The sequence below is a fragment of the Maylandia zebra genome, linkage group LG18 (genome assembly GCF_041146795.1).
Source record: "Maylandia zebra isolate NMK-2024a linkage group LG18, Mzebra_GT3a, whole genome shotgun sequence".
Lineage (NCBI taxonomy): Eukaryota > Metazoa > Chordata > Actinopteri > Cichliformes > Cichlidae > Maylandia > Maylandia zebra.
Genome location: NC_135184.1, coordinates 29102519 through 29115823, shown reverse-complemented (window position 1 = coordinate 29115823; position 13305 = coordinate 29102519). Strand labels below are relative to the sequence as shown.

The window sequence follows — 13305 nt, the reverse complement described above, 5'->3', positions numbered from 1 at the left end:
AAGCGAGGCTGCCTACTGGTGTCGGCCCCTCTGGCCAACACCAGTAGGCCAACGACCAACGACCAAGACAGACAGAGCAGGGGATCGAACCGGCAACCTTCCGGTTACAAGATGAGCTTCCCAACCCCCTGAACCCCCTGATTCAACTCAACACTGGCCATGGGTCACTCCATCCAAGTATCACTCCATCGTTTATAGATGGCTTTGTTCTCCATCTGTGTGTAGAAGGGGTCATGGTTCAGTATGAGCCCAAATACACCAAAGGGCTTTGAAAGAACTGCTTAAACAACTAATTCAACAGTTACCTGACCTTTATCCCTATGACTCACCATTTATAGACAGTATCAAAGACGGACGTGGTCACTGTGATGTCACCCAGTGGTTTTGGACTCCATAGTTTGAAGTAGAGCTGGGCGATATGAGATTTTTTCATATCACGATATGTTTTTTTCATTTCAGGCGATAACGATATCTATCACGATATAAGCCAAATAACTATATTTGTAAGATTTAAATGTGCCGTTGCTCACAAGTAAAATGTGAAATAATCAGCAGCTTGTTTTGATTTAAATATTTATTTCTCATAATAAGTTCAACAGGGTAGATGTACTTAAGGAACATGAGACTTTTTCAGATAAATAAAGGCAAATATTGCAAACTACACAAAAGGCAGCCGCTAAAGCGTTTAAGTTTCAAAATAGAACAAACGAAACAGACTACTAAATTGTCAATTCCACTTAGAAACAAAATATTAATTCTAAAAATAAATCTTAGTTTGTTTTACAGAAGAACAGACAAAACTGACTAACTTTTGTCAATATCAAATAAACTGAGAACTAAAAGGAAATTCTCAATCTCTCCTTGTTGTATAGCTGAGCTTTTCAAACAGTTTTAACAGTTACTTTAGTCTGACAAAAGCCGAATGACGAATTAGCGCTTCCAGTCAGAGACTGAGGCTACGTCCACACGTACACGGGTATTTTTGAAAACGGAGACTTTCCGTTTTCGTTTTAAAAAAGAATCCCGTCCACACATAAAGGCAGAAATGAAGGAAAACGCTGCTATGAACATGCCAAAGCAGCAGGTGGCGCTAGATTCCTAACCGTGCAGAAATGTTGGCCAATCAGAAGTCTAGAAGCCTCGGTGGGAAAAAGTAAACAAAGCTGGGGCATAGAAGCAGAACCGAGTCGTATGTGTGGACGGACAGTAACTGTGTGTATATGTAAGCATTTAAACACTGCAGAGAGTAGAATTAACAGTAACAGTATTGTAGAAATTCATTTCACCGAAACAATAACGTGGCGCACAGTGTGACGCATGCACCAGTTTATTGTATTTCCAGACTTGTTTTCGGCACAATTTACAGTGCACGCTACTCTGTTTTTTGTCAGACTTGAAATAGCCGAAATACCTTCACACTACGGAACTTCTATGGCTCTTCCGTTCGACAATCTCTCCGGCATTGGAACCATCATCTGTTTTCTCTTCGGTCACGCTCGGTTGATTTTTCTAGTCGGCACACTCATTTCCTCCATTACGCGCTGGCTGCTTCCCAAACAAACACACGTGCGGCTTGGCACTTGTGCTGTACGTAACAAGTCACACGACGTGACGCTGCGGCTGTGATTGGTTCGGCTCTGCGCTACTGAATTTGGCTGACCTTTTTTTTTTTTTTTTTTTTTTTTAAGATGACAAGAGCGGCGAGGTCTATCGCGATAGCTTAATTTCTCTATCGAGTAAAAGTTATATCGCGATACATATCGTTATCGTTCTATCGCCCAGCTCTAATTTGAAGTGCTAAGTTAACAGACCTAATAAAAACTAGAATACCACTTACCACAGCGAGTCATAATATTAGTCACATAATCCAGTACAAGTAATCAAAGCTGATGATGATGACGAATGCTGGGTTTTTGTTCCTTTGCAGGCCACAGGAACTACTTCAAAGATGTAGAGATGATGCTGGGCTTCCCTCCTCCTCTCTTCTTCAAAGTCTGCTGGAGATTCATCTCGCCTGTGATTATCTCTGTAAGTGAACACACACAAGCACACTGATCTAAGACCAGACATAGTGACGAAATAGCTTGTCAATATTTTGCATAGTCTGCAGGATGTTGAGTGGAAGGTTCTCAACTTCCCTGTGCTGCTGACGCATTGTTATGGACCCGACCTACATTTGAGCTGCCATCAGTGCTAATCTTTTTGGCTTTGTTTCCAGTTAAAACCTCCAAAAGCAAAGCTTTCTGACTGGGAAATGGACACATGCAGCTGATATCAATGGTATTTCCCAAGCAGGCGTATTAGTCCACTAAGCTGCTGGGCTAACCAAGAAATTCATTGTTGTGGCTTACTGGTCATTTTCCTCTCTCTTTCATTTCTTTTGCACAGAGTGCTGCCCCAATCATCTGCAACTTTTAAATAAAGCTGTCAACGGTGGTTTCACCTGCACTGGCTTAATTTTCATGCTTTTACCCACCCATGTGACATATGTCTTTATTACTGTGTTATACATGCATTTTGCACACATTCAGGCTCTTTCTATTCTCTCTTTGTCCCTGCAGTTCATCCTGATCTTCACAGTGATCCAGTACAAACCCATTACTTACAATGACTACGTGTATCCCGGCTGGTCCTTGGCTATTGGCTTTGCCATGGCTCTGTCCTCGGTGGTCTGCATACCCATCTACGCCCTCTACAAGATCTCAAAGTCACCAGGAGCTACCTTTAGAGAGGTACAGCTTCCCCCGAAAGTCTCCTCTCCATTCAGCTGACATAAACAGCTCTATAGTTCAATACAAAAGGCTAAATTTCCCTCTGAAGCATTTAAACAAATTTTCAAAAAAGTCAACGTGTTAAAACATTTTTGCATGCAAGAGCTGCACTACAAATTAAAGCACTTAAAGTTTTAACATCATCTGAGCAACTGAAAAGCTCTCAACTGCATATCAGCTGAAGTATGTTTGCCGAATAACGGAAAGAGCTCTTTCCATAATTCAATTGCCCGTTTGCATTACGTAAGCTCTAAAAGCAGACGAACTATTAGTTTACACCATAAACGACGTTTAAATATCAATCCAAGCATCTCTGCTTTTGGCAAATTAGTTTGAGGAGGAAAGAATTTGTTGCTGGTGTCAGATAGTGATGACGTCACTTGAACTGCCGGTTGAAATTTTATGATCCTTATTGCCGATAGCTACACTAGGAGGGAAAAGCTGGTTGTCATAGAGACTGGGAAAACAGAGGAAGGACCACATGTGTTAAGTCTTCGTTTGGGGTAGAGAGCCTAAATGCAAACATTGCAGCAAACAGGCAGGCAACAATGAACAAAACTGAAAAAGCAAGAAGATATGACGAGATATAAACAGAAAAATATGACCTCACAGTGAATACATGGCTAGCTTCCTTCTCGTTCTTTCTCCTTCTCTCTCTGCATGTCTGAGTCTGGCTCACTTCCTGTTAAAGGGAAGTTCTTCCTCCCCACTATCGTCAAGCATTTTCTCACAGGGGAATTTTTGGTCTACTGATGTTCTCTCTCTAATACTGCACCACCCTTACCTTACAATATAAAATGCCTGGAAATTATTATTATTGTGAACTTGTGCTATATAAATAACACTGAATTAAGAAACGCAAGTGAAGTGCCATATTTTTTTTTAAAAAGGAACAAGAATAACAAAAAACCCACACACATGAAAATGAGCAGGCTATAACAGTGCACTTTTTTTATACAATCTTTGGAGGACATTGTAACCACACTGATGCCACATGTTTGGTTTTATAAAGACCACAAGTGCTGCAGAACTGTTAATAACAAATGGGAGAAAGTATAGAAAGTATAATGTGTGTCAGCACAAAGCTGCCCTGCTGTTGGAATGCTGCAATTTCTGACAATTAGACAGGCCATAAATCTTGTTTAAGAGATGTGAATGTGCAATGGCAGCTGCTAAATTATCAGATGAACTAAAAAGCATGGAGGGAAAATGAAAGTTAAGTGGAGTTTAGTCACAGTGGTTATGTGTGGGAGCAGCTGAAGAAAGGAAAGCGTCACTTAATGAAAACCTAATTTGACTTCATAAGTCTTGATGTTTCTGCTCTAAAAGGCGCGTCTGTCTTTCTCTCTCAGAGGTTGAAGGCAGCGTGCCGAGCGCATCCAAAGTGGGGTCCTGCCCTCCAGGAGCACCGGACAGGCCGCTACGCCCCTATGGCCTCCGAAGACACTGTGGAGGCCCGTCCCTTAAAGGAGAGGGATGAGCTGAAGGAAGAACAAAAGGAGAAGGAGAAAGAGAAGGAGAAGGAGGAGGGAAAGGAGAAGGAGAGGAAGGATGAGATTAGCCTCACCATCCAGGGAAGCAACGGCTCCACCAACACACACAACAACCCCAACCCCAGCGCATAGACGGCACTCCGCTCTATCGGCATCAGGGGGCAAAAGCCTCACACCTTTCCCTTTTCCTCCCTTCTCCTTCATCCTCAACCCCACTTTCCCACAGTCCTCTGTGGGGGAGATCCCATTCACTGGAGACCTTTACATATTGTAAGGGCTTATTATATCTATCCTAACCTCTTCTATCTATCTGTGTGTTGTCTCCACATAAGTGCAGAAAAACAAAATGAAAGGAAGAAAAAAAGAAAAATTGGCTCATCACCCAAAAGATTTGTGCGTATGGCATCATGTGCGTGAGTGAGTTTTTAATTTGTTCTACATAATTTAATAATATTGGGGGGGGGTTTCCTTTCATTTTTTTTTTTTTGTGAAACTTGTATACGTCATCTTCATATGCCATTAGAGGTACAGTAGATTGTGATGCTGCATGGTTATGTTTTTGTGCATGCAGCAGCATAGAGACACACACTGTTCTCCTTTATACCGTTAGCTGGTTCTGTTTGGGATGGGCGACTTTGTAGCGGCAGCTGGAGACTTGTTGTGGTGCTGTAACATGGAGGAGAAGGGTAAAATGTGCCTGTACGGGCCATTTACAGTCTGACAAAGATGGTAAAAGGCTCTGTTGTTTAGCCAGACAAAAAAAGAGGCGAATACTCTCATTCACACTCATACAATCTGTATATTTTACAGCACACAGTGACCTCAACCGTAGTTGATCTCAGTTTAAGACTAAGCCTGTTGTTTTTTTTATGCTGCTTCTTCTTATAAAGGAAAAAAAATCGAAAGAGCACAAATATTTAACAAACACCCAAGATGACAACTGACACTTAGGGCTTATTTTCTCTGGAAATTTTCTCCACTGGTAACTTTTTTCCTTCTACTAAAGCTGCTTAAACCTTAAGCAGAGAAACATCAGTGAACTGTACTGTAACTCTGCATTCGCATACATGTGCACACATAAACAGACATGCAATCATTGTTTTTAACAGAAGAGGTCCCAGTGCCCAATTCTCTGGATCGAAGCAAAGGTGAACTTTGTGGTTCCTCGCTAGTGGAAACCTTGCTTCGACTGAGCTGGCCTGTTCTAGATTTTAGGGACTTTCCTTGTTGTCCAAAAACGCATACACATACACATACACGCAAACCAGGTCAATGCAACTCCGTATATACAAGTATATAAATATATATATATAGAAGTGCCATCTCTTATTAAGTCTTCCAGAAATTCTGTTTGAGTGAAACTCATCATGAGATGTGATCTGTGAAGGAGAATCCAGGCTAGGAAGTATTAAAAAGTGTGCCGTAGTCTGTGTGTCCTATGGGTCGTAGCAATCTGCCCCATTCAGGCATGTTACCAAAAACATTTCCTAAGTTACCTGAGTCCTACACATGTTTTTGGTAACACATGTTTCTCAGAGACTGAAACGTCAGTCACTTACAGTCAGTGTAAACCTTTAATGTATTTACAGACATTTGTTTTTAAAAGCTCTGAGCCAAGCTGTGCTGTAACTGGCAGAGACGGAAAGCAGAGAAGATGCTGCTTCTTTCCAGAAGGAAAACCTTTTCATTGATGTAGTTTTACATGTAGCTGCATAGTACTGTCTCGCTAGACGTCTCTTTATTACCTCTCATTCTTGTAAACTTAGTAAATAGTAACGGCCGCATATGTTTATTTTGTACAAAAGAAGTGACACTACGGAATCACCTTTAACCGTGTTTACCATTCCTCATCTGTTACTTGACTTATTGTGGTTATGTCGGAGGGTGACACGCATTAGGGAGTGGACTCTTTAGCATGCAGGGTCGGGCTTCCCCGGAGACCAGAAGGCCTCTGGTAGACTGCTGTATAAGTGTGATGTCAGAGATTTATATGGTGGTGTGAAGGAAGAACAAGGCAAGGGTTTTCTGTTCACTCCTCCTTAGATGTTGTGAGATGCTTTTAGCTTGAAAGGCAAAGTTGTCTCTCCAGGTTCTTATAGTTTGTCAGATTATCCAGACTGGTTAAATGAGGGCTGTGATGTGCAGGCAGTGAACATGTTAGTATAATAAACCAAACTGTCTATTATATTCCCCATATTTATTTGTAGAAACCATATTCACTTTTTTGCTCAGAATTAGAGTAGAATATCGATGCCAATCTCATAGCTATAGTTGGCTTACATTAGCATAACAACTGGACTACAGCTAGCCCAGCGCTGTGCCTTGACTGGTGTCTCAGTCATTAACAGGCAACTTATTTCATTTTCGGTTTTAAAAAAAAAAGTAATATTAAGAAGAAATATAGCAAATTCATTTTTAATTAGTGGCCATTTGAAGAGCAGGATGTGAATTTTTCTACACAGTCACAGTTGCCTAAGCTAACGCTGTAAGCTTAGCTAACACAAGCTGTAGTGTATTCAGTCTTTAACTTTCAGTAAGAACTTAGAGTAAGCACACTCCCAAAAATGGTAAATGATTCAGTACATACCTATATCAGATGTATTTAAGCACAATGTCACCATGGACTTGCACATATTCTTGTGACTCTAGGAAAAGCGCAGAAAAGCTACATACTGCTTTATTGGAGGGCCTTCTTTTGACCGTGCCAGAGCACTTTCACAGCTTACTTCTACTCTTAATGGAACTGAGCCGTCATTAATTGCATCTGTGACCAATAAAATGTCAAGAAACAAGTTCAGGTCCCCACAGTTGTTTCTTCAGAAGCAGAAAGTGTTTTTTAGTATATCAGCGCAGTTGCTCCAGTAATCCACAAGATGGAGCACAAGATTGGGGGGTGGAAAAGTTGGCTGAAGAGGCTAAATATCCTGAAAGAAACATTAAGAGAGCCCAATAAGCACAGTGATCATTCTAAGATGAGCACAATTCTACTGATCGTATTTAAGGAGCTTTTGAACAGGAAAGGAAAGCTGATAGGAAGCTGTTCTTGTAGATGAACTTCAGTTAGTTAGCCGACTGTTTGGACCTTCTGGTTCTGATTTACTCCTAAACTATCAGGCTACATGTGGTTTTGTTTTTTTGGCAGGGGGGTGATTAGTGTTTATTTCTAATTAAATTACTCCAAAACCAGGTGCTCTGTGAAACAATACATTATCACCATCTGCTAACCTAGCTTAACCTACCACGTTGGATAGGTTAGAAAGTCTGCTTTATAGGTAAAGTCGTGCTTGCTGAAAAAGATGATGAAGAACTTGATTATTCTCAGTGTATGTCGGGACAGCTTGTAGCTCAGACCACGTCCTGTCTGTGATTGCCTGCCTCGTTGTGTTCATGTTGTAATAAGTGAAGATTAGCCAGCCTGCTGCAATGCTATCTCTATATATTTCAACCCTGGCCACCTCTGCTGGCCCCCGCATCTCCTCCTCACATTGTACAGTAATGTAAAGAAAAACGTATATAATCAGACTGTGCGTGTTTTACTTTGCTTTTATTTCTGGGGTGGGTGTTCATTTCTTTTCTTTCTTTTGGGGGGTTGGGTCTTGAGGGGCAGATATCGACTGAGGTTTTTTGTTGTTGTGTTTGTTGTTGTTGTTGTTTTCAGTTTTTATTTGTTTTGTTTTTTTGTTTTTTCCCCCTGATTTGTAGTGTAATGTAGAAAATGTCGAGTGTACTGTGTATTGCGTGTAGTGGATTAGCTCTAACTGCTGAGCCTGCATGTAGAGCAGGCGTAGTGTCAGTATTGATGTCCATGTACCTCTAATCTAGTCCTACTCTGCTAATCATATACAGTCTATCTTTTGTACTAAAAGAAGGACAAGTACATATTTTATCCTCTGATTTTAACCGTCGTTTATCCACGTTCAGTGACGCAACTTTTTGTTGGTTTTTGACACTGTATCCACAGAGAAATTCCGACGAAGCCAGCTGGTATTAACAAAAGCATTGCCAAACAAAAAGCTTTGTATTGAAACTTGAACTACAAAAGAGTGGTTAGTTTTTACTGTGTGCTCTGGTGTAGACAGTGGCAGCCACTACATGACAATGCTTTTTTTTTTTTTTTTGTTTTTTGTATGTGTGTGTGTTTAACAGTATTACATTGACTTTCATCTGTGCAGTGCCAACAGTCATACATCACTGTTTACTTTTAATATCCTGTGGCCCTCAGTGTGAACAGTTTGCCTTTTTTTCTGTGTAGTCCTTAAAAACAAAAAAAATTTATGAAATCAAAACACCAAAATTACTCAGCAACCACGATGGAATCGGCATCAGGAATACACAGTTTTTATTCTTGCGTGTAATGTTGTTTTGTGTGGAAATGTAGGCAAATTACATGGCATATGTTTCAGAAATGGGTCCATCTATTGTTTGGTTTTGATTAACTATGATTTCTTGATAACTGCATGAATAGAAAGATAAAACTTGACTACTTACCATCGCTTTCCACTGCTGGCGGCTGTGCAGAAAGTCACTGGTGTTGATGAAGAACATTAGCTAGGCAAAGGTTTGCAGGACAACTGCTCCACTGTAGTGAAAAAAACAAAACATTTTTTGCATTTTGCATTGCTTTCTCTGTGAATTACAAAACATTACCTCTTGTATTTCTTACTACTGGTCATAAAAGCATAATGTCATGTCACAGCACTTTAAAGAGATCATGAGTGTTTATATAAGCAACACAATGTATAAATATATAATTACAATAATAACTCAAACTTCCATTTTTTTTTAAAAATTAAACAAAACAAGAAAAGTAAATCATGTCCGTTCAGTGTTCTGGCTGAAGGACATTGCTTTGTTGTTGATATGCCAATGTGACTTGTTTCATGGGTGGAGTGGAGGGGGAAAAAGCACAAGTAAAAAGAAAAAATGAAAAGAAAAGAGCACAGTTCTTCTGGTACCTTCTATCATATCTGTCTGTGTATCTAACCATGTCTGTTCTTCGTGTTCTTCAACCTTTAGGGCCAAAATTCATTGAAATGTCTTAGTCCTGTCAGCTGTGTATCGTAAACTGTTACAAAATGATAAATAAAATCTATTTTAAAGATCACTGCTCGGTGTTGTCTTTTAAACTTTTGTTGATTTTAATGCACGTGCATTAAAATAATGCACGTACTTTATATGTATGGAAATGACTTGAGCTACAACCCCCCACCTCCCACACACACAAATCACAGTACAGAGGCTACAAGATTGAAATGTTCACATCTTTTTGCGAGTTGGGATGGGAATTGCTAAGAATTTAGCGATTCAGATTCTATTATTGATATCGCTTAAAGATTCAATACCTTATCAATTCCCTTATCGATTCTCATTGGCTCCACTTTGAGAGTCACCAGCATATCAAAGGCATTCATACAAATGAATTACATGCTGCGTGGTCAAATGTTTGAACATGTTGGAGGTATTTCCCCTCTTTGTTGTGATCAGCGTTGGGGTTATTACTCAAAACAGTTACTACACATGTTATACAGAACGCTCTTCTTAAAGGTAATGCAGTACGTTATTTAATTACACTAAGGAAAAAGACATTCGTTGTACTACTTTTTTCGTTACTTTCATGTTACTCTGTAAAATGATCTTAAACACACTGTCTCATAATTACCAATTAACCCTGTGATCTTTCCCTTAGTATTTAGGTATGAACATAAAGCCGACAACACAAACTTTAAAGCGATCGTCACAGTGATTCTACTGCAGAAACATGAACAGTTAGAAACAGGCTGCAGCCTTACTGCTCATCCGCTTCACTGCAAATGAAGGCTCACTTTATAACTGTGCTGGGCTTGGGTTTACCAATCACTCAGCTTTAACGTCACTCTGGCTTCTTGGCCAGATGGATGTTCTTGGCTAGCTTAGCGTTAGCATGCTGTCTGTACAGATGCTTGTGAAGAGCCGAAGTTCTGTTAACAATTTAATCTAGATTTTTCTGGCCTGGAGCAGTCTCCACTTAATCCATCGCAGTCTCATCCTTTTGTGCAATATGGACTAAAGTTAAAGTTGATAGCATGCAGTGTAAAATGCACCTTTACTCAGTTTGATACACTGTATTAGGACTAATGTTAGTTTTACATCTTTCTGCTGACAATTAGTTTGGACACACTGTTTCTGCTCATCCTGTTGCATCATATTTTGAAGATGTACAGATGGCCGACCAACTTTTCTTTAAGTCTCTGAACACAACAGCAAAACTTAAATCTTCCTTCCATTATCCTTGAACTTCTCGCAGTATATAGCTAGCCTTCCCTGAGCCTGGTTCTGCTAGAGGTTTCTTCCTGTTAAAAGGGGTTTTCCCCCCCACTGTCACCAAGTGATTGCTCATAGAGGTCATTTGATTGCTGAATTATTGTAGGGTCTTACCTTACAATATAAAGCGCTTTGAGGCAACTGTTGTGATTTAGTGCTATATATGTAAAATTGAATTGAATAGAGCCTTCGTGTTTAAAATTACAGTGTACAGCTACTAAATCAACACTTTGATTCAACTTGAGATATCATGTTTGCTTTATTTTTCATGAAATAGTAAAAGGTCACAGATCTAACCTGGTCATGAAACTACTTGTCCCTAAATTTTAACTTTCAGCCTCTTAACATGTAAAAGAATTTCTGCAATTCACTAAACACTTGATACTTTTTTTTGTTGTTCAAAAACCCATTTAATTTAAGCTGAAAGTCTGCACTAACTGTTTGATTTAAAATCCACTTTGGAGGTGTACTGAGGCAAAACTGTAAAACAATGTTACAATTTTAAGAACAGAGGACTTGTATCAGGATGAAAACTTTCATCACAGGAAATAAGGGGTTGCTCTGTAATTATTTTGAGTGGGATCAAACCAATCTTCTCCTCACTCTATGGGTCAAAGGGTCAAGGTTTACAATACAATGCCTAGAATTAAACATGGTGACTTAAGAAAGTCTTGGGAAATAAAGGGACTTTAAAGGGAAAGGGTATTAAACTGTAATTTCCACTGTTAAGCAAAATTTTCAGTCTTGCTAACCTCTTAACATTTAATTCTTTAACACGGCTAAGCTTAGATCCATTTTCTTCTTCACGCTTTTTAAATAGTGCATGTACAGTGATTCAACATATATGCACCCATGCCAATGAAGCTGCACAGGTGATCACTTACTCCACTGTATGTCCTGGATGCTGGACGTAATGATCACACTACCCATGTGGAGTCAGAAGAGGGCAGTATGGCTGTAAATATAAAAGAAAATCATCAACACGTAGGCAAAGCTTTACCCTTCTTAGTCAGCACTGATGTGAAGAGTACAAGCAAAAGATGAGCAACAAAAAGACACATTTTTATTCATGTGGGGGGAAAGATTGTAGCTTTCACCTCTCTTTTATTTGGATATGGATATTTTAATATCTTAGTTGAGTCCTAAAATGAAGCCATGCGTGGTGGTGTAATGTTCATCGACACCTAAGATACAAAAGAGATGCCTTTAGAGCCTTCTGTCTTATTTATCTTCACTGGTACAACAGCCCCAAAAACCATCCTTGATATATAACCTGTATTACTAAGTTCTCATTCATCCATTTGTTTCACTGGCATAAAAATATCTCATCATTGATCTAAGGAAACTCATAAACACAGTACAGTGCGTAACTGATTAATGGCTCAGGGATTGTAAGGTTTCAGAATTAGCCTGAGGATATAAAGATTTCTTCAGTGTTAAATTAATTACATTATAGTCATCAGTAAAAACCTTTCAAAAAAACCCTCAGTTAATAGCTCAGTTGTAATATTTCTAGATTCTGTTTCAGCATTTTTGCTAAAGTTTGTGCCTTTTCATCCAAATGAAGGCTTGTAGTGTGAATGCTTCCAAAATGTTTTTTATATTTATGCTGATATTCATTGCATTATATCAGATACATCCACCGCTTCTGTCCTCTTCCAAAACCTTTGTAACACATCAAGATATCATAAATATCAAATCTTTTTTGTACACATCAGACAAGATTCTGAGATAAGCAGCCCAGTAGTCACCATAGGTGCAGTATGTAACCTCGACAGCACATTCTCTTCATTTGTGAGGCATCTTGTCGCAGACCAAAAGCATTAACCCCACTGTGCTAAGAGACCAAAATCCAAAGGAATCATCGACTGAGACTGATGACTGCCGGACCCCGCAGCAATTTGGGCTAAAGTGGCTGAAATGTCACGTAGGATAGATGAATGGACACATCAGATTCATCATCCTTAAAATGTTCAGTGAGGTCCTTCATCAAGTGTAATCAGAAAAGGGCAGTGAGAGTGTGACTGTAAGACCCAACAGACTCTTTTACAGGCACAGCAACTGCAGCCAAGCTATTTTATCACTGGGTCATAACATCCATCATGAGTACCACCAGACTACAGGATTAAGCTACATAATGAACACAACTAGATGTCATTGGCTTGTTAGCCGCTAACACACACACACAAGGCTTGTTATTCTCTTTGCTGGTGAACTATCAGGTCTGCTTATAAGTTCCAGAATCCCATCAGTTACAGCAGTTTTGTTAGAAAAACAACATGATGCAATGAAGTGCCTCATAGCTGCTGAATTCTAAGTACCTTTCTGGACAGTAACAGACAGAGGACAACTGTGGAGGCGTAACTGCTGATTGTTATCCACGAATACTTACCATATTCTACTGAGAACAGCAGTGGAGTGTTGCAGCCTTTGTTTTGAGGGGTGGCTGGAGGACATTTCCCAGACTGAGGTTTTCATTTTTGACAGAAAGTAATTTTGCTGCTTGTGGGTCTATTGTTGCTTGTTGTTTGAAAGGTGACTTTAGTTCTGGGAATCCATCTTACGAGAAAAACAGCCTTCATTCAGGGTCACAGGCAAGCAAGCTATTGGTCCTTCACCTTTGTCAGGAGTAATATATGACATACCCACTGCTGTGACACCTTTATAATACTGCGGGCCACATGAGTAAGTTCAACCTTAAGTGTTAACCTACAGTATATTTTGTATAATGGATCCATTCT

General features: G+C 39.7%; 1 protein-coding gene across 2 annotated transcripts in view; it reads left to right on the top strand.

Moving 5' to 3' along the window:
* Window positions 1-9368, top strand: part of slc6a9 (solute carrier family 6 member 9) — an 82977-nt gene extending 73609 nt beyond the window's left edge. For both annotated transcript variants that reach the window (XM_024806054.2, XM_004565329.4), the window contains 3 exons: window positions 1928-2028; window positions 2562-2732; window positions 4124-9368. In XM_024806054.2, the coding sequence (XP_024661822.2) occupies window positions 1928-2028; window positions 2562-2732; window positions 4124-4396 (545 nt within the window). In that variant the 3' untranslated portion in view covers window positions 4397-9368. The remainder of the gene's footprint in view (window positions 1-1927; window positions 2029-2561; window positions 2733-4123) is intronic.
* Window positions 9369-13305: the final 3937 nt, after the last annotated feature.